This window comes from Thunnus maccoyii, chromosome 22 (genome assembly GCF_910596095.1).
Source record: "Thunnus maccoyii chromosome 22, fThuMac1.1, whole genome shotgun sequence".
In the NCBI taxonomy this organism is placed as follows: Eukaryota; Metazoa; Chordata; class Actinopteri; order Scombriformes; family Scombridae; genus Thunnus; species Thunnus maccoyii.
In genome coordinates, this window is record NC_056554.1 from 11,100,012 (window position 1) to 11,123,966 (window position 23,955).

The 23,955-nt window shown below is 41.0% G+C and overlaps 1 protein-coding gene and 1 long non-coding RNA gene across 13 annotated transcripts in view; one reads left to right on the forward strand and one right to left on the reverse strand.

Moving 5' to 3' along the window:
- Nucleotides 1-6,672: 6,672 nt before the first annotated feature.
- LOC121888980 (multiple PDZ domain protein) overlaps nt 6,673-23,955 on the reverse strand; it is a 47,614-nt gene continuing 30,331 nt past the window's right edge. For 5 of the 10 annotated variants that reach the window (XM_042400632.1, XM_042400634.1, XM_042400631.1 and 2 more), the window contains 22 exons: nt 22,729-22,791; nt 22,383-22,454; nt 21,493-21,670; nt 20,235-20,431; nt 20,001-20,092; nt 18,746-18,824; nt 18,151-18,219; nt 16,970-17,065; nt 16,809-16,883; nt 16,439-16,637; nt 16,155-16,300; nt 15,293-15,376; nt 13,967-14,160; nt 12,540-12,554; nt 10,431-10,578; nt 10,221-10,307; nt 10,046-10,142; nt 9,807-9,970; nt 8,894-8,998; nt 8,469-8,563; nt 8,265-8,388; nt 6,673-8,162 (listed from right to left, as the gene is read on the reverse strand). In XM_042400632.1, coding sequence (XP_042256566.1) covers nt 8,016-8,162; nt 8,265-8,388; nt 8,469-8,563; nt 8,894-8,998; nt 9,807-9,970; nt 10,046-10,142; nt 10,221-10,307; nt 10,431-10,578; nt 12,540-12,554; nt 13,967-14,160; nt 15,293-15,376; nt 16,155-16,300; nt 16,439-16,637; nt 16,809-16,883; nt 16,970-17,065; nt 18,151-18,219; nt 18,746-18,824; nt 20,001-20,092; nt 20,235-20,431; nt 21,493-21,670; nt 22,383-22,454; nt 22,729-22,791 — 2,526 coding nt within the window. In that variant the 3' untranslated portion in view covers nt 6,673-8,015. The remainder of the gene's footprint in view (nt 8,163-8,264; nt 8,389-8,468; nt 8,564-8,893; nt 8,999-9,806; nt 9,971-10,045; nt 10,143-10,220; nt 10,308-10,430; nt 10,579-12,539; nt 12,555-13,966; nt 14,161-15,292; nt 15,377-16,154; nt 16,301-16,438; nt 16,638-16,808; nt 16,884-16,969; nt 17,066-18,150; nt 18,220-18,745; nt 18,825-20,000; nt 20,093-20,234; nt 20,432-21,492; nt 21,671-22,382; nt 22,455-22,728; nt 22,792-23,955) is intronic. The other 5 variants (XM_042400635.1, XM_042400639.1, XM_042400640.1 and 2 more) reach the window with 3 other exon arrangements.
- Nucleotides 16,507-23,949, forward strand: LOC121888987. 3 transcript variants are annotated; one of them, XR_006093404.1, is made up of 4 exons: nt 16,523-16,593; nt 17,300-17,422; nt 21,556-21,724; nt 22,755-23,949. It is a non-coding gene; the product is annotated as an uncharacterized LOC121888987 (long non-coding RNA). The 3 variants fall into 3 exon arrangements; XR_006093403.1 differs by lacking the exon at nt 17,300-17,422 and having other exon boundaries at nt 16,507-16,593; XR_006093402.1 differs by lacking the exon at nt 16,523-16,593 and having other exon boundaries at nt 17,081-17,422.

Below are 23,955 nucleotides of genomic sequence, written 5' to 3' on the forward strand. Positions count from 1 at the left end.
GTTCTTATCTTTAGAGGAAATGCAATGTCGTCACCCAGTCACATTTCTTTCTTTATTACCAATGTGACAGTCGAACAGAGGCATGCCTTTGATGGAATCCATTCTACAAGTCACCCATGGGTGCACCTTTGGCTGCTGTCTTCTCGTTTGTATTGTCTTTATGGCAGCAGGGAAGATAAAACCTTATGCAGAGGAAATGTGTTCCTGTCTTAAGCTGATTTTACAATGACTAGAGGACATGGTTACACCTGTTTAAAGCTTGGAATCCGTTCTTGAAGTAAAAAGCCAGTCACCCAGCAGAGCTGTCTGGCATCTGTGGTCTTGAGCAAAAGGGAAAAAATGTGCAGTGGCAGTAAACACTTTAACCACACAAACCAGACATGAACTGAGAGGACACATTCACCTGGTCAGGGACATGTAAACAAGTTTTAAAGCACTGCTGAGGCCTGTGTTCAGCCTGTTGTAGTCTCGTTTAGAGGCCACTGGAACTCCTCACCGCCTCACCCTGTGGGGCATCCTCATAAATCAAGCAGAGGAGACGACTAGATTTAAAGTGCAGCAGTACCTTAAGTACCGTCAAAGCAATGTCATGTTTTGCAAAGACGACAGACCAGCTTAATTTATTGCTGCTGTTGGATAAAAAGGAAAAAAAATGTTGTTGGTGCAAGTCACCTTTGAACCTTAAACAGTTTTTAAGCTTCATGACTACTTTGTTTTGTTTTTGTAATGCTTTGGAAGCTGAAGCAACATATGGAAACTTGCTCTTGCACACTCTTTAGGTCTATCTGTTGGTTGATCTACCACTTTGGTCCAGACTAAAATATTTCAACAACTATTGGGTGAATTGCCATGAAATTTTGAAAAGGCATTCTCGGTCGCCAGAAGATGAATCCTATTGACTTCGGTGATGCCCTGACTTTTCCTTTAATGCCACCTTAATGACTTTCCAATCTTGTACTTTGCTAATTAGCACTAAACACAAATGTTAGCATGCTAACACTTAACATTGAACCAGCCTAGCATCAGCATGTTAGTATTGCCATTGTGAGCATGTTAGCATGTTTACATTAGCATTTAGCTAAGTACAGCCTCACAGAGCCACTATAGACTCTTAATGTTGTTTACAACCATAGTGTCCAAGATAACAATGAAATAAAACTGAAATCTGCCAAATTCAAGTTTAACAGCTTGGTTCAAATAATATTTCTCATAGCATGTTTAGGGATCTTGAATTCAGTCTTTTTGAACTTTTAATGGGTCTGTCTGAGAACATAGCTACACAAGAATGTCCTCGAAATCCCAAACGTTGTTTTTGTTTTGCATCTTCAAACCATCAATATGGAGACACCCAGCTATTGAGATGTTAATAATAGAGCAGTGTAAATAGACCCATCAGACTTTAAAGTGAAGAGCCGCTCCGCAACACCACAAAGGCTGAATTTTACGACTTAATCAAGCCTTTGTTACAGTATAAGGACAATTATAGGTTAAGGTGAGATAATGGTTGCGTGATGCAAATAATGACTTGGTAACATGCCAGATCAAAGACTACAGAAAGCTTTCTGGAATAACATCTTTGAATATGACAGAACAATTTTCAAATTTTTCAAGGGACTGACAGCTCCGGGTGACTTATTATGTCTCAGCCCTCACCCCTCATCCACACTTTAAAATTCACAACAGTCGTAACCCCATCTTAAATAGGGGTTAAAGCCCAAGTAGTAATTCAGGGATTGATAATAGGGCCTCTAAAAATGTCATCCTCGGAATAATAAAGGGAGCTCAGCATGAATCAAAAGTTAGACATTCAAGTCAAAGCAAGTAGCGCTTTCAGAAAAGGTTAGAATGTATGTCCTTTTTTTTGATGATTTGACACTTATTATAATGGAATGGCACAGGCAGTTTTGCTGAACAAAGATGGAAAATGGGCTCAAATAACAGCGAAGGCCTGAGGCGTAAATGGGCTTTCATCACTGGCTCATTTTTCCATCCTGCCTTAAAATCAATAGGATGCCTTTATTTTTAAACCTGTGGTTCAGAGAGATGCCAGTCAATAATACAGCCCGTTAATGTGGGGCAAACACAATTCAGTGTGTTTGCTAGACCTTTGCTATGACACAGTACTATGTATATGTTTTACTTCTCATGACATGTACAGTTAAAAGAATCATTTGCATGAAAGAGCTATACATTTTAATCTATGCTGTCCTTTATTTTCTGTCCATGAATGCTGGTTCAACAACCCTGCACCCGTGTTCTTTCACAAGGTCAGACATGTGCACCTTTCACGAGCAAACACAGGTGATTCTTCTACCCTCAGCTCTGCAAACATTTCCTAGTGGCTGTGTCACCACATTGCTTTACACACAGCTCATAAAGCGATGATTACACACTCTGCCTTATCAGGCCTCAGCCACGGTGATGTAATTTGAAGCTGTAACTGAAATGCAAACATACCAAGAGACACATGCAAGGTGTGTTTAGGACCAGCAGTGTGGTGAAGTCGCTTCCTGTTGTCAGGTGGATGGTCAGACAGAGATAGGCTGTAGTTGACTGTATGAGATGGGTCATTAAAAAGTGTCTTGTCTGCTGTGTTGTTAAGAGTCTGATCTGAGTAGGCTGTTTGTATTGCAAACATGTAATAACTGCTGTTAAGGGTTCAACGCCAAACATTTAATGCCAGTGTTTGGTGTTCCCTCATTGAACATGTGCTGTGTTGTCTCTGTAAACACCATCCTCAGTCTTGTACTCTGTGCAAACACACTGAAGGTGAGGAGGAAATCCAATCCTGCATGATGTCATCGGCACTTTGGTTAACTCCCAGCTTTATTTTAACAGTCAAGGAAATAGAGCCTGTGCGCTGAGCTCAAGCTATCCTTGTAATGAGGAAAACCTCACTGTAAATCATGATAACATCCAGCTTCCCGTCGAGTCTGGCATAATTTTGGGTTATGAGAGGAAGGAAAGTATGTGTTTGTTTGTATCCGACTGTTTACTCAGAAAACATAATGGTTACCATCTAAATAAAGGAGGATAGTTATATATCTTTTTGTTTGCTCTGGAAACAAGACGCCAGAGTGAGATATGTAGAAGTAGAGTAAACAAAAGGGGAACACCATACAGTATAAGCAGGTAAAATTTGTCATGCAAATGCTTTGTGTCACATTTATTCTACCAGCAATAAATCCTCATTCTCGATTTAAGTTGTAAGACTGGTTTGCCAGTCTTAAGTTTTATTTCCCTTAAGATTTGGACTCATTTCCCATTGTCTGGGACTATCATTAATCATCACGTCAATAAGTTTAATTATACAGTCTGATAATAATCCTATGAAAACAAGAAACAGGTGTAATGAACTACTTCCTCACATTCCAGTCTTTATTAGTCATTTAATTACGCCGTCTTGCAATACATCAAATCAAGATAGAATTGTTTATTGAAATAAATGTTCATGGCATCTCACTTGTTTGTCTCCGCCGGATAGATTCTGTGTTCGCCAACAATCACCAACCAATTTGTCTACAGTTACACCATTGTCTCGAGAGGAAGACTGTTAAAGAGCAACTAATGTATGCTGACTCAAACAATGCAGAGGATTGTGTGTGCCTGTGATGTGCTAATCTTTTTGACAGCTAAGTAAAGACTTGAGGCAACAGAGTCTCTTCTCTGGAAGGTCAAATGATTGCTTCACAAACCTTTCTGAGTAGTTCTTTTCAACTGGTGAAGGGAAAATATTATCTTCCTGGAGACTTCAGTAGAGTGGAGTGTTCACCGGGTAGCAATTTTACACCGCCGCCACAGTGGAAATTTAATTATGTTTGCTGGTTTGTGTATGCAAGAGTGTGCCATTGTGAGGGCAGGCTTGGAAATATTACCTTTTATGACCTTTTGTTCTCGAGACAAAGACACACACATGCAAAGGAGATGTGTGATCCATGCAAAACAAACACAACTCTTTTACATGATGTTGAAGAGTCCATAAGGTTAGTCAGGTGCTCAGGAGATGAATGATGGGTCGGCTTAAAGCGGTGTGTTCTTTGTGACATTTAAATATGTCAGGCCAGGTTTGGGAATGGTAAAAATATTTTTAACACATGTTAGAAAAACAAATAAATACCAGCTGCTCTAAAAATACTGACTTTGATGTGAAACTTCTATCATGAACTGCCAGTTTTTGACAAGACAGAGTGTCTACAGCTGTGATAACAACTCTATGAGACTACACTGTGAGGGAAATGATAACGCAAGAGCAACGCTAACATGCTGATGATTAGCAGGCATAATGTTTATGTTCACCATCTTAGTGTAGCCTGTTCGCATTTGCTAATTAGTACTAAACACAAAATACAGCTAAGGCTGATGGGAATGTCATTAGTTTTGCAGGTATTTGATCATAAACCAAAGTCAAAGACAAATTAAAAATTTTGTCCTGACATGGAGCTAGATGAAAAATGAAACAAAACAAATGTGAACCTCATGGTTGTGCTAGAGAAAAAGTCAGAGGATCATGAAAGTCAGTAAGCTTTATCCTCAATGTTCAATGGATGTCACAATTTTGTGCCTATCTATAAAGATAATGTTGAAATTTTTCACAGGATAAGGGAAAGCTTACTGGAAAAGTTGGGGTGGGGGTCACCAAAGTCATTCGGATTCATGCTCTGGCGATCACGAATGTGTGTACCACATTTCAGGGCAATTCATCCAATCGTTGTCAAGACAAGCCACAAAATCTCAACCTAATGGTGCTGAAGGGAAAGTCATGGATTACCAAAGTTCATAGGATTCATCCTCTTGGGACCATGAATTCTGTACAAAATTCCTTGGCAATAGTTGATGCAATATTTCAGTCTAGACCAAAGTGGAAGACCAACGGAGCTCTATTGTCATCCCTAGTACTGTGACACAAGCTTGGTTAAAAATTATGGTTTACCTATTGTTATGAAGTTTCATCAATTTATGTTGGTAAGTCACAAGTTCATGGCCGAATTCCACTGATGATAGCATAAATGATAAGTTCCTTTGTTCCCCATCCTTTCAATCCTGAACAAAATCTGCCTTTACTGCACTTTGACTGTCAGAATTCAATTAATCAAATAATTTCCACTGCCTTGTCCCCGTTTGCCCTCATGTTTTGCAAAAATTGTGCAAAACCCCTTTTAGCAGTCAAACAGGAATGATGGTGTTCCATTAGGCATATTTGCTGAGTCGTTCTTTCCCAATCATCAACTAGGTTTCTGTTTACTTAACTTCTTGATAACCAGTGTGGAGCTAGGATGAGTCATGATGATACCGGCTCTGAAATGTTTGAACAGGCAGCAGCGAGCTTAATTCACAGGCTGTATTTGAAGCTGCATTGGTTATGGAGTTGACATTTTGTGTACAACAAGACATACAAACTGTCTTTGTTATCACAAAGTTGTTTATAAGGTCAAGGAACAAGTCTTGCTCATGGGAAAATCCCGTGGAAATGTACATAAAGGCCTGATTGACATTTTGATCATTTAGTCCTTTTAAGTGATTTAGCTTTGGCACCACTGTTGCGGAAACGTTACACCATTTGCCCTCATTCAAGTCAAGCGAGATGCAGTGGCAACACCTGATCTCACATCTAAAAGGCTTGTGCAGACAAGCCTTAAGTAAACCAACCAGCGTCTCCTGAACCTGGATGGAGGCTGGGTAACCTCTCAATCCGCTGGGGCCACTAAAAACAACAGGTGCTGGTAGAAAGCTCAGCTGTCGAGGGCATGCAGTAGCTAGCATGTGGTTTAGTTAACAGCAGCTGTAAGTAACTGACTCGACCTCAGGGTGCAGGAGTTACCAAGCAGTTGAGGATATATTTCTACTATAAAAGTGCTAGTCTTTTTTCTCTAACAGCCCACTGAATCTGAACAAACCCCAGACCTCATTAAACAGAGGACTTCAAAGGTCTTGCTTGACTTGTGTGAATAATTGGTAGCCCCAATGTTTGCTGTAAACTGACTTAAGAAATGGATTTGATGCGAAGGACTCCACACTAAGCATGTGACAGGCTGTGAAGCAGCTGTGCTTGTCAGTGCACAGACAGGATGCCATATTTTAATGGAGAGCCCTGTCTCTCTCTATCCGGGCTTTATTATGTCTCAAGTGACAAGAGAGAGTCTATTCAAGCAAGGGCCATACGTGCTGTTCCACACGGCCTTATTATCCCATACTGTATCTACATCTTGTTCATGTAAATTTCATCTCAACTTGTTTTAGCGTCTGACTTTGATCCATTCACCTTTTATTTAAATGTGACCTCCGGCAACAGCACATTGCTTTTATCTCTCGGATAGAAAATCTATCTAGGTGATGTATGGCAGATGTGATGTATATTGTACAATAACCCATGCCTCCAGCACGGAGCAGTTGGCTTCAGCACCAGCTGGCGCACTTGGAAAGCTGCCATGTATTTCACAATGCTCAACGGCTATTATTCATTTAGTAGCGTTATATGTTTATATTTAAGTTTATGGTCATTCTGATGAGGTTTGATGAGATAATATTCTTGGTAAATTCAATAATGGCTTATGTTTTAACTCATATTTTTTGTAAATTATTGTCTATAAAGAGGATGCTCAAGTAAGAATGCTGTCTTCTTTAGGCATACAACGGGTATAAAAAAGTACATTTCAAGACAGTAGAACACATGGATGGAATCCAAAAGGTCACTTTTATTTAATTCAGTGTGAATAAATTCAATACTGTCACTGGGACAGTACTAGAGACACATTTAAGGTGATAAGACAGACAACAGACAACCTTCTCTGAAGCTAGAACATACAACAACTGCCTGATGACTTCAGGAACTACACATTGTACGACTTCGTTTTGGGTAAACAACGAGGTCAAAATGAGCTCAGATCCATTACATAATCAACACTTTGAACCACTCAGCCTTTCTAACCTAAATAGCAGTTCATTTACTTTTCTGTGCACTTTCATGAAGTGAACATTAATACTTAAAAATTCAATACTGTGACATGATACCTTATATATCAGCTTTAGCAGCACTATGTTTCAGTGAAAGGGTCACACACACACACACACACACACGCACACACACACACACACAATTCCTTGTCTAGTCTACTCAAACCACACTTCTTGGTTTAAGGTCCAAGGATTTCACATCTTTCCCTTCAGAGAAGTGTCAACACAGCTGTGCGTTTACATTACCAGACTTCTAGCCTTCAGCACTTAAAAATGCTCTCTTTGTCACCTGTGCTAAAACACCAGTGGCTTTATGATAAATTGATTAACACCAGTTATACAGTAGCATCAGCCAGGAAAATCAAAGTATGATAAACTGCTAAGAGAATTGCGACACAAAAGACAAATAATGCTGCTATCAGCTAATATAGTCATTAGCTAAATCCCGCTAATCTGTTTATTGCCTCAAGTGCGTTTTCATGCTGTTTCATGCTCTGAATTTAATAGAGGTCGCCCCTTTATAAACCTTAAAACATTGGCCTCTGCTAGTAGAAATGTTGCAATATTGCTTAATGTGTTCTCTATTGTAAAATACCCATGAAAATAGTCATCTTACAATTCATTTCAATACAGAAAACTGCAAAATACTTGTGCGACAGTGTCCAGTGAATACTTCGATCTGGACCCATGGAATGTAAAGACAAGCTATGTTTCCTAGTACTATTTACAACCTATTTATCTACCTTAAACACTATTTCAGGAGGAATTGGGGTCTTTAATCATGACACAGTCTATTTGCCGTAGACTTCCTTAGATCACAGTGTTCAAAGCTACATTGAGCAATAAGCTTCTTCATCATTATACATGTGTGGTTGTTCATATTTCAGAATTCACAGATGAACAGCCAAGTTGTGAAATATATTGATGGCGTGAGTTCCAGGACTGCTAGACATGATCACACCTGCACCTTGCTTTAGTCACTTTCAGTATGCGTAAATGGGAAATGAGTATGTGAAAATTAGTGACGATACTGTGTGTGTTTCTGAGCGTTTGCATATTTGTGTCTATGAAAGCACAGTGAGCGTGACGCTTCCTTTGGTCCTTTTCAGGATGCCAACGGCCTCCTCATGTGTAACGCCCTCCAGTGTCTGCCCATTAACAGCTATTATCTGGTCTCCTCGCTTCAGACGCCCATCCTCTGCTGCCGCTCCCTGTACACACACACACACACACACACGGACACAAAGTTTTAATTAACGGCCTTTCTAGACACACACTATTTGTCAATTCTGAGAAAACAAAATGGTACGCACCTTTCCAAAAACTGTTTTAACATAGATCGGCAAGTCTCCATGAGGGCTGCCGTACCCTCCAACTATACTGAAACCCAGTCCATCTGGCCCCCTTTCAAGAATGATGGTCTTATATTGAGGTGGGCTGATGGAAAGACACAATAGAGTTAAGATGGATGTTTCAACACTGCAAAACATTCTGTCTGTGTGATAACAAGTTCCTACCCGAGGTCATCCTGGAAGATGCAGCTGGGCGTGAGACCTCCAGCTGCTTGCTCTTGCGAGGGACCCGTCACAGTGGTGTCACCACCTGCTACCACCTACAGGTACATGAGCACGCACACACACACACACACATACAACCAGATACTGTTAAGCATCAGTATGCTGGATTTACCTGCAAGATAAAGGTAAGATAATGATAGCAGGAAGGAGACAAGTTTTACAAGTACTTCAAAGTTTACCGCACGTAGCCTCCGATAATTCTTTTCAGGTGAAAACTTTGTACACAGATAAAGTGAAGAATACAGTGTGTGTTCAGTTGCAGATTATCTAACTGTCTGCAAGTTTATCTAATGAGAACAGATAGGGTGAGAGAACAATTGTGTGTGTGTGTGTGTGTGTGTGTGTGTGTGTGTGTTAAGGGAGACCTGGAGCTGTATTGTGCCCGTAGCATTCTTGAGCAGAGTGACAGCTTGTGAGTGGCTCATGCCCTCAGCAGAGGTTCCACAGATACTGACGATCCGGTCCCCAATCTGGGGAAATTAGAGAGAGAACAGTTTGATTTTAAAAAATGAAACACGTGAAAAAAAAACGACTTGGCACATTCTGCAGGGAAACTGGATTTTAGCGGTTCGAGGGGAAAGTTGGAAATTTTCTATGCACAGATCTATTTAGCTATCAGCATTTGGTTAGAAAATGTTAGTGATTACAGTTCAAATGTAATAAATGTTGTCTCTAATTCATCTTTCAGATAAGGAAGTCTCAAATGTTTTTTTTGTTTTTTTTCTATGGTTTCTGTTTACTTTGCTGCATGATAAGACATGTGAGACATTTGCTAATGCTATTTACAAATTTCATTCGCCACGCTATAAAAAAGCAAAACTATGCTTGTGTTCGGCTGAGTAATTTCATTATGTTATGTTCTCATCTCTCATTCTGACTGAAAAGATAAAGCAGCATGAATATACTATTGAAGATTCTCTCTATTCAGTTCAATGGGCCCTTCTGTAGGCCTAATGATCTGAATGCAGGAGTGGGAGATTTATTATCCATGTCAGCAACAGCTATTGTCCTCCTCCAATCTGCGTCACACAGAGCTACAATTGTTGGCTGGTCTGTCATTTAACCGCGAAGGTCGCTGCTAAAGGCTGTAAGCTCTTGACCTTCGGGAGGATTCAAGTTTCACCAACGTGAGTGGGAATGAGATCACTGTATATAATTGAGATTCGCATTCAATCCCACACAACAATTACTAGTATGCAAATTGTTAGTTTGAGTGATGAAGCGTACTGAAATTAAGGTGAAATTAGGATGACTTTGATAAAGACTGTAAATCCAAACCTTGAGCTTCTGGGTCTGAGCGGCCAGGCCGACAGGATTCATCATGGCTATAAAGATGGGTATGTCACCCAAAGGGCTGCCCACTCCGCCTGCTATACTGATACCCAGAGAATCATTGGGACCTTTGGTGAACTCCACTGTTCTCGTGTCCTGATACTCTGGAGCTGCGAGGAAGCAAAAATGTTAGAATGTTTTACTCATATGCTTCATGGATTCATGGCATTTCTAAAGATACTTACGTTCCTGACTGCTGCTTAGTTTGTCAGGGTCACCGGGAAGGTTTCCGGAGTCTGAACATGACTGAGAGGCCACCTTGGAGCTGCCTGTTTCACTCATCTGAAACAAAGGCATTCAGCGCTGTTAGCTGCATGGTACATTGAACAGTTATCTTTGATAAATGTGAAAGTGAATTACCTGACTACTTTGAGACAGCCTTCTTTCGGAGTGGAAGGGGCCGGCTTTAAACCTCCCCACTTCCATTTTTATGGGCCCGATGCAGCACTACAACACAAGGCACACAAAGATGAACAGAATAAACACAGGTTTTAATTCATATTATGTAACTGAGCAGTTGTCCCCTTCATTAACTATGCTTTACTCTGATAGGAAGTATGTTGGATGTACCTTGAGCAGAGCAGCCACGGCCTCCTGAGTGGCCGACCTGACGTCCTCTCCATTGACTGAGAGGATCTGGTCGCCCTGCATTAGTCGGCCGTCAGTGTCCACCAAACCTCCTTTCACTATGTCAGACACAAACACGCCTGTGTCATTCCTGTAGAGGAGGCGGAAAGACAAAGACATGACAATGAAGAAAACACCAAATGATATAATGCCACTTTTGGACAGTATATATTCTCCATTACAACCAACATGTAATTGACGGTACACTATTGATCCAGCAATCGCACATTTTTCCAACGGACTTCTGCACAAGTGTGGCTTATATTCGTTGGAAGACCACTGACAAACAGCTGGTAAGATGGAATATTTAATTGCAAAGAATGTGTTTATGCTCCAACTGTGACCTCAATAGATGTGTTTTCCATCTTGGATCCTGCATATGCTTACTGTGGACATTTTGCCGTTAGGCACAAAAAGTGAGAAGCTACTGCATATTAGTTAGAAAGTACTTCCTGTCATGGCTTTCAGAAATTGGCTTAAAAAAAATGTCAGAATGTATAGAAGCCAATTCAAATAATGGTAATAATTTTGAAGATAATAAGCCTTTAAGAGAATTGTATTTTGGGGCATGTTTGCTTCCACAGTCAAGTGTGGTAGTAACTACATGTTTTTCACACCTCATCCCCACACATGCTTTTACCTCTTTGACCAAATTTGGCTTCAAATACAAGCTTCAAATGATCTCTTTAGTAACTTGTTGGTGGCGTCACAAACACAAATTCTGTGTTTTCTGCAAGCACAGACCTTTGAAAATATACCTTGTTGCAACAAGAAGGATGACTTATCTTATTCTTATGCCTTTTCTTCTAGATACACATCTATACTGTGGACTTAGCATATCTGAGGTGCCAATCTCCACGTGGATAAAGCCTAACACAAGCTGAAGCTGTGAATCGAAGCAACTCGATCCCACTCAATCACCAGTGCCAGAGATACTTGGCTGTCACTATTCCTCACCACTAACTGCTAGCTTGCTCTTTCCATTTTAGCTGAAGGTTTTAGGTTGTCTGTTATGTTACTGTCTTTTCCATCCTATCGAGCATTTTAGTTGTTTTTTCCACTTATGTAGCAAAACCACTGTGACAGAAGCAAACGCTTACAACTCCATTAAAAGTTCATCTACCAACTGCTGTTCAAACTGTTCAACCTTTCAACTCGGGCCTGATGTCCTGCAGTTGGAAGTTACTTCAAATGTAAGTTCTTCAAGTGTATTTTTTGGACAAATTGATCGTAACACTCAGCCAAGTTCAACATTTGTTGCAAACATTTATACACGTTGCTGGCAGGGAGATATAAAGACACAGACACATATAATCAGCTGTGCATGTGCATATTTGGTCTACATAAGCTACTCCTGAAGGTTATCCCAGGGGTCACATCACTCACCGCATTCCACACACCTGACAGTACCAGACAGTCTGCCTGTGGACCAGCAGGCCTTTTCCCACATGTGCCGTAACCCATAAATGTTCCAGAATAGAAGCCTGAGTTGATTTTATGTGCTAGGACTATCCGCAATTTGCCAGCTCACGTCCTAGTAAGATTTCTGTAAATCTTCCTGCACAGCTCTAGTGGAAACAAAAGCATCAACATTCCCTGATAGAGCCAACAAGTGGTCACAGCCCCGTCTCTGGTACAACAGCGGGGTTGTGATAAAGCAAGAGCTTGTGCCTATTTTTTAACAGTGACGCCAAAAATAAGGAAAAATGCAGTGACGTAGTGGCGCCGAAGAATGAAAAAATAACTGATCTGACCGTAAGTGATATGTCATGTGGGAATAAATACATTTTTCTGAGCATGAGATCTGCATGTAATCTTCAAATGCCTTAACCTCGTAACTAAACCCGGTTATGTTCAGCATTCCACAAGGAAATAGGGCTAAAGATGGTAAAAACAACTGAAAACTAGCACCTCATGACTACATATGGGTTTGTAGATACTGGTGGTGGTCAAATCTAAAAAAACGTCATTATTTCAACACTTTTCTATATTTCTCTATCCAACTCTATATATACTATATTTAAATATAAAGGGTTTTCAATAATGATTTACCTCTGCTCCCGTGACCTGCATTGGCAAAGAAAAATGATACAATTACTATCTAACTAATAATTTACTAGTGAATAACTATTTACCACTATATGCACAATAAGAGACAAGTCTAAGACAATATAATTAGAAATAAAAACACAGTTTTCAAACTTGTTTATTAGACAAACATTACTGGTAGGGATGCACGATATTGGATTTTTTGCCGATATCCAATATGCCAATATTTCCAACTCACTGTGGCCGATTGCCGATGCCGATATATGCACATATTTTTTCCAGATGGCTGAGGAGACTATTATGCATGCAAGCATAGATTGTACTAAGTATGATCAAGAAAGACAATATATGAAGGAGAAATTTAGGAAGATTGGAGTTCAGGAGCTCAGCGTTAAAACTTAAATGAACCTGCCAAGTTTCTTTGAGTTCATTAGACAGACAGGATTAATGTGTAGGATTTAATCTCTGGTCCACACTCCGGAGCAGCAGGTGGCGGTAATGCACCTAACACGCTGGTTGCCAACTGTCGTTATAAACCGAAAAGACTTTTTTTCCAAACAGAGTGGTACATCCTGTCAGCCGAGGTGTTACCTATCTGTGCAGCTAAACTTAGCAGCCCCTCGACGGATTGCTCTTCCATGGCGGTCCTGGTGTTTCCTCCGCAGGCTCATTTCACTCAAGCTGCCCGTCAAACCTGCTGCTTCTTCCCTCTTTAACCTAATAACAATCTGGGGCTAACGTTAGCTGAGAGGCTAGCGGAGCGTTAGCTGCAGCATTACCGGAGGGAAGCACAGCCAGCTAGCCTGCGCTAGCCTCCCAGCTAACATTAGCCCCGGTTCTGCATGTGGATCCAACCAGAGCACTGAGCCCCGCTTTGATATTCAAGTTAAAGTGGGAAGAAGCAGCGGGTCTGACGGGCAGCTTGAGTGAAGTGGAGCCTGCAGAGGAAGCACCGGGACCGTCACAGTGAAACAGTCCGTGGAGGGAAGCACAGTCAGGCGGCCGAGGAGATGGCAACAAATCGGCCTCTCATAATCGGCAGAAACGGCCGATGCCGATATTTCATTTTAGAGCTTTTATCAGCTGATACCGATGACGTGCCGATAATATCGTGCATCCCTCATTGCTAGTATTCAAATATTTTAAGCATTTATTTGATTTATTTTACTTCCTCTAGTCATACTAGCTACTTGATTGTATTTCAAAAGATTACCAAGATTCCTAATATGCTAATGCTCTTTTTGCAAGGCTGACTGCAGGCATATTATCTGTAAGGCACATTCAGCACTGTAGTAAATCCTCTGTTTGACAAACTGTGGTAAGAAGCACCACCTCACCGCTCCTGCCTCACTAGCTCTTCTGTACATTAATAACATTAGTGAGTGCATACTATGCATTAAGTAGTCGTACTAATAATAAATCTCTCTCACCTCCTCCCTACGATGCTCAGGCCCAGGCCCTGGCCCGGGTTCTTGTGCAGCTCCACAGTGAACGAGTCCCATAGGTCTTCCTCCTTGTACTGGGCTTCGTCCCTGTAGACCGTCAAGCGAACCCTCTGCGGGGTCTGTCGCAGCACATTGATGGCTTCATCGTGACTGGCTGCACGCAAGTCGATGCCATTCACCTGTGACGAGAGCAAGAGAGGTTAGTATTTGTGTGCTCCAGCACTCTAATATCTTGAAATACACATCTATCATTCATATTTGCAATAATGCACCTAATTGTATTGACTTTAAACTAGAAATATCTGCTACACTTTGTTTATAGCTCGTTTTAAATTCATAAAAACTAATAATTTGGGGCACATTTCCATTTTTGGGCATTCTAACAAGTAAATAAACACTCTCAATCTGAAGTAACAAAACCCCTTTCATCTTTTTTTGATTAGAAACGAATGAAGCAGAGAACTATGAAAAGTGCTAACAGCCTAACCTAATGCAAAAACAGAATTCCCTTTAACCATGGGGTTTCATTTCTTCTTCAGAAACCCAAACTGCTGCGATATGTAGACACTGGATCATAATATGAAAATCACAGGGTGATGTTAGAACACTTAGCTTTAACTAGAGGGAAGCAACCTTTCCACTAAAGTCTGGGAGAAGCTGGTCAGCTTGAGGATTGATGTCTAACTTTGGGTCATATTAAAGGGGGGGAAATACCCCATTAGCTCTTGCCGTGGACATGCAAATGATTTTTCCCATAGCCGCTAATGGGATGGCTGTGGAATGGGAAACTGCTCTTTCCACTTCTTTCCTCCTTGACCCTGTTTCTAAACACAACAGCTTGGCTCAGGGACAGAAAGGAATAGCACAAGGCAATTAAGTCATAAGGGTGTGTGTGTGTGTATGTATGCATGCATGCATGTGTGCCTTTCACTTCAGGTCTACTGATTGAGCTGCCATAACTAAACTCCTGAGCTCCACCCCGGCCCTCCCTCTGTGACAAAGCATGAGGTCAAATGGAGGGCAAATCCAAGTTGAGCTGGGATACTTAACTCCACCTAATACTAGTGGTTACTTTCTCACTAACAGCAAAAAGGTTATTTGTTACATTTTTTGATGCCATTAATATAACTCATATCTGAGCTATATATCAACTCATTATTTCACTCAGTTCTGTCGTATCAAACTATATGATCTTTGACTGTACTCGGAAACTCCAGCTTTCATGTTGAAGCTCCGCATGCACGTCTCAGTTACTGAAACCCTCTTTATCTAGGTCATACAGTATGTAATGCTCATTATACTGCACGGCACCTCTAGGATTTGGTCTCCTGCCCAAAGCCTGCCATCTTTTGAGGCTGCCCCTTCTTCATAAACCTCATGGATAATGATGGCCCCCTGGAGTGAGAGAGAGAGAGAGAAAAAAAAATGCAAATAAGTATGAGGTAGGAGAGGAAGGTGAACAGGAACTATCAGGAGATGAGGTGAGAATGGTAAATGTTTATTTAGAGGAAATGAAAGGGATATAAGACAGCAAATAGTGAGGGGAGAAAAAAAAAAAAAAAGACAAAGTAATTGTACAAGTGCCATGTTGGGGGCGAGAAGTATGTGTACAGTGTGTACTGCGTGAGATGTGTATGTTCCTGGATTCCAGTGTGTTTCTCTGCGTTCCAGTGAGTGTCATTTGGGGTTCAGAGGTTACATTCCGGGGGCTGGATATTGTCTGCTGCGGCCGAGGCCGGACAAAGAGCTGCTCCCCCAAGCCTGACTGAGCAGACAGAATAGATGGGCTGAGGAGAGGCCGGCTGGGGCGGGAGGAGGAGGACGAGGAGGAGGAGGAAGGCTGTGACAATATAATTTCCTACATTCCTGAGCTGCCATGGCTATTTCGAACCTGGGTTATACCACCACCAAAGATTCTAGTTGGGTGGCGTAGTGGGTGGTAACTTACAAAATACAGTAATGTAACTTAAATACTTAAAAAATTTACAATACATTTCTACAAAAAGTAGATTGTAAATCAATTATTCCTCTAGGAAACTAGACTGTACTTGACTCTGAGGATGTTTTTGGCGAGCACCAACTACTAACAGTGTTCACCTCATGTCAGAGTAGATTTTTGGTAATGTGATACAGCCTCATTAGCAGATTTGTTTTCATATTTTTTGTCTCCTACCAGCAGGGTGTCACAGCCCCCCACGATGCTCAGTCCAAGGCCTGTCCGGCCTTTGGAGATGTCGATGGTGGTCTCGCAGCCGGGAATGATGGGACAGGTCGCTGGGTCGCAGGCCAGAGTGGAAGGGCTGGAGGAGCGACTCAGACCTAAAATAGGAAGGGAAAAGGAGATGTTTTTAAAAAAGTAATCTATGCATTCTCTAAGCAGAAAATGGGCTTGGTGGTTGGTTGGCGAGTATCGAGTAAGCTCTTGCAGCTAAGCTCCAAGACTATCAGCTGACTCACTAGTGACTGCTTCCACTTCTGGCTGACTCATGGTAACCAAGGCAGCGCTAGGCATGCTGGGTTGGCTGGCGAGGACTTCTTCCGAGTTCGCCCTGTCCTGGCAGGTTGACTGGGGAGAGGAGAAGGAGGAGGAGGGGTTCTCATTTGTAGAGAAGGTTAGCTTCACTGGACCTTTGGCTTTTCTTAGTAGAGAATTGACCTAAAAGACATTAGCATTACTAATCAGACTCAATCTTAACATTGTGTCTGTTGTTGTTTTTTTCCTAATAAATCTACTGCTAATAATGGTGCATTTTCACCATATTGCATTAGAAAACATATTTTCTGAAGGTGACACAATATACAGTTTATTTCTAATAACTCGGCGTACCTTCTCCACTGTGTAACCCAGCACTGATTCACCATTCACAGCTAAGAGTTTGTCCCCAGGTTTCATGCAGCCCTCCTGCATGGAGGAGATCATAGTTTAGTAAACTCTATAATGTACAGGAAGCTTTATTTTTATTTTTTCATGCAGTGCATTGTACTTACTTTGCCTGTGTGTCCTTGCACTTCAGATATACTCTGAATCTCAACTCCACACTCAGAGTTCCCCTCCACAAAGGTGATGCCAAGACCGCCGTCCTCCTGTTAGAGAAAAACAACATTGGCGCATAAATACGATTTAAACTGATGATGATATTGATGTGAAGCGAATCCATGCGGACATGTTTCCCTACCACACTGTCAAAACTTTAACGTGCTAAATAATAGAGCTGCACCGGTGACCAAAAACAATCATACCTGACAATTACCTCTAGAAAGATAATTAGCCCTAGCGTCACCTTGCCTCCTTTCCACCTCTGATCGTTTTGTTCCCAGGCAGGACTATGTGGGATTATGTGTTCCTATCACAGAGCTGTCCAGATGCTGCTGCGTTTCCACTGTCATCCCTTGTTGCCTTATCTACCATATGGATAGTCCCAGACTGGTGCTCCCATCCAGGTGCTATAGCTTATCAAGCTTTTTTTTTCTCCTTGTCTTCCGCTCTTGCTGCTTCTCACACTCTACCCATCTGTTTACAGGGTCAGTTCACGTGAATCACAGAAAGCATGTTTTCCCCACTTACCCCTTTTGGTATCTAGTCATGCAGATGTTGCTTTTATTTGCTGAGGTTTTGAGATATCCACTCTTCCATTTGTGGTTTTCTTCTTTTACCTTTTATCCTTCTTTACTGTGAACAGTTTTCAGTGGGAACTATTTTCTGGAAAGACTGCTGCTGAGTTCTTCAAATGGAATATTCTTTGATGCTTTGTGGCCAAGCACTCAAAACCTTTGCAAATAAAACTGAAACTATCTGCTTGGCTAGAGAACAGACACAACGGGGTAAAAATATGATTTCTTATGATTTTGGGTGAACTTCTGCCTCTATGTCCCTTTGGCACTGCTCTCCTCCCATTCACTCATTGTTTTGCTTACTTCACCCTTTTCTTTGGCAATTTTCTGTCTTGGCAGCTTGTCAGACTCGACTGCCCCTGTATGCTCTCGCTCTGTCTTTCCCATTGACTTTTTTGTGTACACCGCCCTCATTATTTGCCTGGCTTCCAATAATATAAGACTTTCTCTCTATTATGGTCTTCATTCTGGTAAACGACAAAGAACAGGACGGTCCTCTGAGCATGTGTGCAGTGTATTTCCACGTGTGTGTGTGTGGGGGGTCCGGCGTATCTCACCTTCAGCTTTATGATGTGATGCGCGTGTTTGGAAGTGTCAGCGTCACCGTTAGCGGCGGTTGTTTCTTGCTGTGAGGAAACAGACAGTAGTTGATATGAATAGCTGTGTATGCGTGTCTGTTGGCTGGTAGGAGTACACTTTCATGTGTGTTTGTGTGTCTACGCCGCTGTTTGTGGTTTTAGGGGAGTCTTGGGAGTTACATGCTAACATGAGAATTTGAGAACCTCCAGGACCACACAAAGCCGCTTTAAGGAGCGAACACATGAAAACAATTCAGTAGCTCAATACAAGTTAATATGACTGAGGTCTGAATGTTTCATTTGACAGATCTTTAGCTATATTTAATTAGATAAAATTAATAAGTTTTGGCAAACCTTTGAATGTAAATGTACATCTACTGAGAAATTTTTGTCAACTAGTCAATTGTAATTATGTTTGCCAACCTCAAGTGAGTATAAACCATTCTTTTCTGTGTGAGGTTTATAGCTTGTTATGCAGTTGAAACGTTGCTCTCTAGTATCTACTTTTGTCAGTTCGAGCACTTACGCATGTGTGCAACATGTGTCGTGCGTGTGGCCAGAAGCACAGTTGTACCTCAGTGTGGGGCTCCGCTGTGTCTCCCTCATGTTCTCTCACCGGTCCCACAGCCATCTGGTTCAGGGCCTCTGTGTTCCTGTTCCAAAGAGTCATAACTCACGTAAATCGTTGCTCCTCTGCTTCCTATCAGCAAAGCTGTGATTTACGCGTGCTGATCATAGTGTCTCTTTCACGGGGTCAGGAATGGGATGTGAGTTAAGTAGAAGGTTAAGTAGTGTAATCCTGGCACAGATGGGTTGGGGAAGGGTTAAGGGTCGAACATGTCTGACTCTGCGCCGATAAGTCAGAAATATATGCTTATTCACATTCCCATACTACATACCAGCTGTGTCCAGTATGTACAAATCTTTCGCTTCTACTGTTTTTGCAGTTAGTATACAAAAAAATCACCATACTTCACTGTTTTATACTAACAGGAAAAAACACAATAGTCTCATTATGAGACATAAGACAACTTTAAAATTACACTTCTATACAACTACACAAAGAGATATCAAAATGTTTTTCCAAAAAATTTGATAGTTATATTTTGTTTTCTGAGGTGTTCATCACCATCCACAAATAGTTTGAAATTTTTTTTGAACAAATAGTTTGAAGTTTTGAACTGGGAGCATCTCCCCCATTTGCTTTTTACACATTCTCTAAAAATAATGTTTTACAATATGCATAGTGACAGTTTTTGATATTTGCTATTTTGCCATCTTTTCTAGTGTGATGACACTCCATAGTCGTAGCTATAGCGGTGGTTGAATCGCTGTTTTCATAGTCAAATATCAACTTCACTGAAGGTTTTTAAATATTTTAAAATGAGTAAATAATGGGAAAAATTGAGGTGGAATAATGATTTAAATGATCCCCTCCAGACATGTTGTAAAATAATAATAGTAAAAATCCATTCTTAGCGTATGAGCACTGGAGGCTTCAGCAGATGAATATGAGAACAGCCGTCTAGTGTCAAACTCTGCACATATTCTTCACAGTGAAGTAAAAATAAGCAAAACACATTTTTGAGTGAAGGGGGACTTTAAGCTTATCAATACTTTTCCTTTTTGATAAGTGCATGTATATATATACAAGTGCAACAGTATATGTATTGTGATACATCCTTCAGTTAAAAGTCTTCCTCTGTTGAATTACAATAGCTCCCTCTATTGGATTTTAAATAACATTACATTAGAGTTAAGGTAGACTTAAGTTACCATGGAAATTTGTTCACAGATGCCTTTTATAGGAAGAAAGAGCGTTTCCATACCTGACAAAGATGATTTTGACTTTTGATGGAGAACTCTTGATGATGGAAGACGCATTCTGGTGACTGTGGCCATAAAGGACCTGTCCATTGATCTGTGAAGATACAGATTATACACACATGCTTCATCACAAAGAGTAAAAAGGTAATAAAAAATAGTGACATTATAGGCAGTCAAAATAACTATTAGGTTTTAGGAATATCCAGCCAACTCTGAGAGATCAATTCACATCTCACCTCCAGCAGCTCGTCCCCCACAACCATGCGTCCGTCCCTGCCGGCTGCCCCGCTGGGGTCTATTCCCACCACGAACACACTCATGCGAGAGCGGTCCCTGTTCCCCGCCAGGCTGAGGCCCAGGCCTGTCTTGCCTTTTTCCAGCTCAATCATGTGTAGGACACCTGGAAGGCTGCCATAGTGCTGTATTATGTTCTCTGAAACAGGCAGGTCAAGTCATAGCAGACAGATGTAAGCTGACAATACTACAGAGAAGATCCAGGTTTTGTCAGGAGTCTGGGCATTCATCTCAGTTCATGTCTTTTTGCTCAAAAAAAAGGAACAGGTACAGGATTGTGTACAACGCACAAATGTGGACACAAAGAAGTAAATAGTAAAAGTTTCAAATGCCAGACTGCTGAATTTGTTTTACAGTCACGTTCTGTCTCTTTGTCTCAATCTTGTCTCTATTGTTATCCCTCCAGCCTTTTCTCTTTCTCTCTCCACCTCTCCTGTCTCTGGTGTGTTAGATAGCCACTGTTCAGACCAATGGGCTCCTGTTGTTCTGGGCTCCCTGCCACTGTTGAACCATCAGTCCTGTACTAATCTCCACAACTCACCTCCCCAGGCCCTACCTCATCAATCTTATCCCCGCAGGATGAGCACACTCTCTAACGCACGCACACACACACACACATATTCTCCACAGTCCCAGGTGTTGGGAGGCTGGAAGTCTGTCCTTTATGCTAGTTGTCTGAGTTGAATGTGACTGAAAGTGACCCGTTCTCCTTGAAGCTGTGAGTTTCTCCTACAGTTTACATTACTGCGTCTGAAAGATGCTAATAGATTAATTGGGGCATTGAGTCCTTCAGGGTTTGCAGAGGTACAACCACCTCTGGCAAGTGAATCAGTGCACTTTTATTACAGAGTTTGGATGCATTTATGGGCAGGAAAGACAAACATGTAACTTGGAGGACCTCTAGTGGCGGTTTGGTATTACTGCACACCACAGCAAACAAATAAATATCTTGTCTTTGATTGTCAAATGATTGTATTTAGGTGAGACTTCTAGGAGTATATAGTGCAAAAACTGGAGTCTATCCTGTGTTTATACCCACACCTTCCTCACAGACCACATTCACAATATTCAAGTGTTTTCCACACTTGGTTAATTTATGGTGATGAGCCAATTATAAAAATGCAGAAAAATACACATTTTTGCCATCCTTCCAAACAGAATGTATAATTGTACACTTAGTTATATAGAAACTGAACTCACTCCAGTTGTATCCAAACTCGTCCTCCACCTCCTCCTCTTCTTTCTCCTCCTCTGCCTCAGCAGGTCTGCCAGGAATCTCTGTCAGCGTGTCTGTATCAGTCTCTCCCACATGGGGCACCACTGGCAGGGGGAGGACAGAGCTGGTGGGAGATGCCTTTGCCGCTTCACGCTTCGCCGGCTGTCACGCCGCAGATGGAGTTGGGGGGGGAAAAAAAATCGTTATTAGTGAAAGGTAAAGAGAAAGGAAGGTTTCGTGGCTTTTTGAATCAGGTTGCTGTGAGTTTTACAAGGACATAATGTTGATGGGAGTGAACAGGAGCCATATGTTCGCTTCACATTAACAGCTTCATCAGTTCTGGCAGAATATGTTAGTTTTAGGCTGAGAAATAATTTAAAGTTATGTAATATGGTTCCACAGAGATGCAATAGAGTTAAACAAATCAGCCCACTTAATCTACAGCCTTACAGTGGAATAAAATGATGCTTACTTAGCCAAAAATATCTATTAATTATTACTGATTTAATGATGATATAAAATGAAGGATTCTTATACTTACCTGAAAACCAAGAGCAACATAATCACAACTTTTAATTATCATTTTTTTAAAACCAAGCCGGACTACAAATTTGATACAAAGCCAAAAATCTAATAGGAGTGAGTATTGATTTTGCCATCTTTTAAAGGAAGCAACAAAACACAACATAAAGTAATAAAAGTAAAGGAAAACAAAGTGATTTTAGGACAAATGGAGATGTTAGGACATGTGTATGCATGTACAGCATGTTAGAATATAGCCAGTACATAAGTGTATCGTCGTATATTCACATACCTGTACGAGCATACACAGAAAGGGGAAAAGAGGAAAAGCACAACCGAGAGACCCACAAACCTTAAACGGGGTAGGAGTGAAAGGGTTAGTTGGGGAGAGGCGGAGGAAAAGTCTACTGTGACTGTCACCCTCCTACAGGGAAGACAAATGGCAACAACTTTAGAAGACAACATATTTATGACAGATACTTCCATTTACTGACAGACATTCACAGTGACAACTACTACTCCTAAAAATCCACAGTTTTTAAAAAAAAAAAATGGATTGATTGATTTGAAATACTCTTATATTTCAAACCTGGCTCCTTTTTGAAGGAAGTAACGCCTTCCAAAAGTTCAATGTGAAACTATGAACAACAAAAAACACTGACACAAGTTGTCAGTGGAGGATAATTGCAAATACACACCTTGTCCTTGTTGTCCCTTGTTACAGCTGCAGCTCTCTCCTCGCTGGAGTCTGTTATCGATGACTGTTGCGTTTAAGACAGACATGAAGGTAAATCACTTTGCTCTATATCAGACAGTCACAATATGGAGTTTCAAATTAATTTGTGTCACGTAAGGAGAGAAAATTCATTATATTCACTTCAATGTCACTGACAATGAAAGATACTGTATCATACTGCACTGCAGTCTAACGCAGAGACAGTAGTCCCATAAGTTCATACAAAGTGTTCTGAATGGCTAAAACCTCAGTCTCATACACCATATGCTGTATCCTGTTTATAAATGTGACTACTGAAGAAAAACCCGCATTTTTTTAAATAAAGAAAAACTAAGGCACACATACACACACACACACACAGCAGAAAGTGGAAAAAGCCTGCCTGGTAACACATGTCTATCCAAGCTTGACCGTTTATTCCCAATGACTGAGCTTAAAAGCTTCTGCCAGCGTTTTGGGAAAAATAGGATATCACAGTTTATAGTTCTCCACATATTAGTATCTGTGTTGAGTGCCGTCTTATCAAGTTGTCGTCTTTTCTTTGGCAGCGAGACACTTGGGGACAGTGTTTCTGGGATAATTGGGAAAAATTGGGCCTTCAAAGCTAAGGATGGGAGGAAAGTAAAATACACTTAAAGGAAAAGCCTTTACTGTGATTTTACTTTTTGGCTTGGTGTGACAGAGGGACGCAGGAAAGAACAGAGGGAGCGGTATAAATAAAGGTAACATATGCTAAGAGAGGAGGGGAAAAAGCATAGATTTAAAATAGGCACACCCACACAAACATGCAAGTAGACACATACAGTATATACAGAAGCAGAAATAGGTCAAAAAGTTCAGGATGATATTTTTTTATGTCTGACAGCAGACGTTTACCATACAGGGAAATAAAAGTTTATCTTTGGAACAATTTAAACACTTATTTTTTACAGGACTGATTGCTATCTTGACACTGAATGAATTTCCCTGATGTGGTAAACCTGCATGCAGACTAAAACTGAATTAATATTTAACCTAAAACCACACATAAAATAACACATGCAGGCTCTTTTTAATCCTCTACTTCACTCACATTGAGCAGCTTATTGTTAACACAGTTTGCACAAGTCAAAAGCGGCACAGGTCAAGTGAAAGACACACCCATACACAGAGCAGGCAGACACACAGAGACACGGGGTAGCTTTCTAAC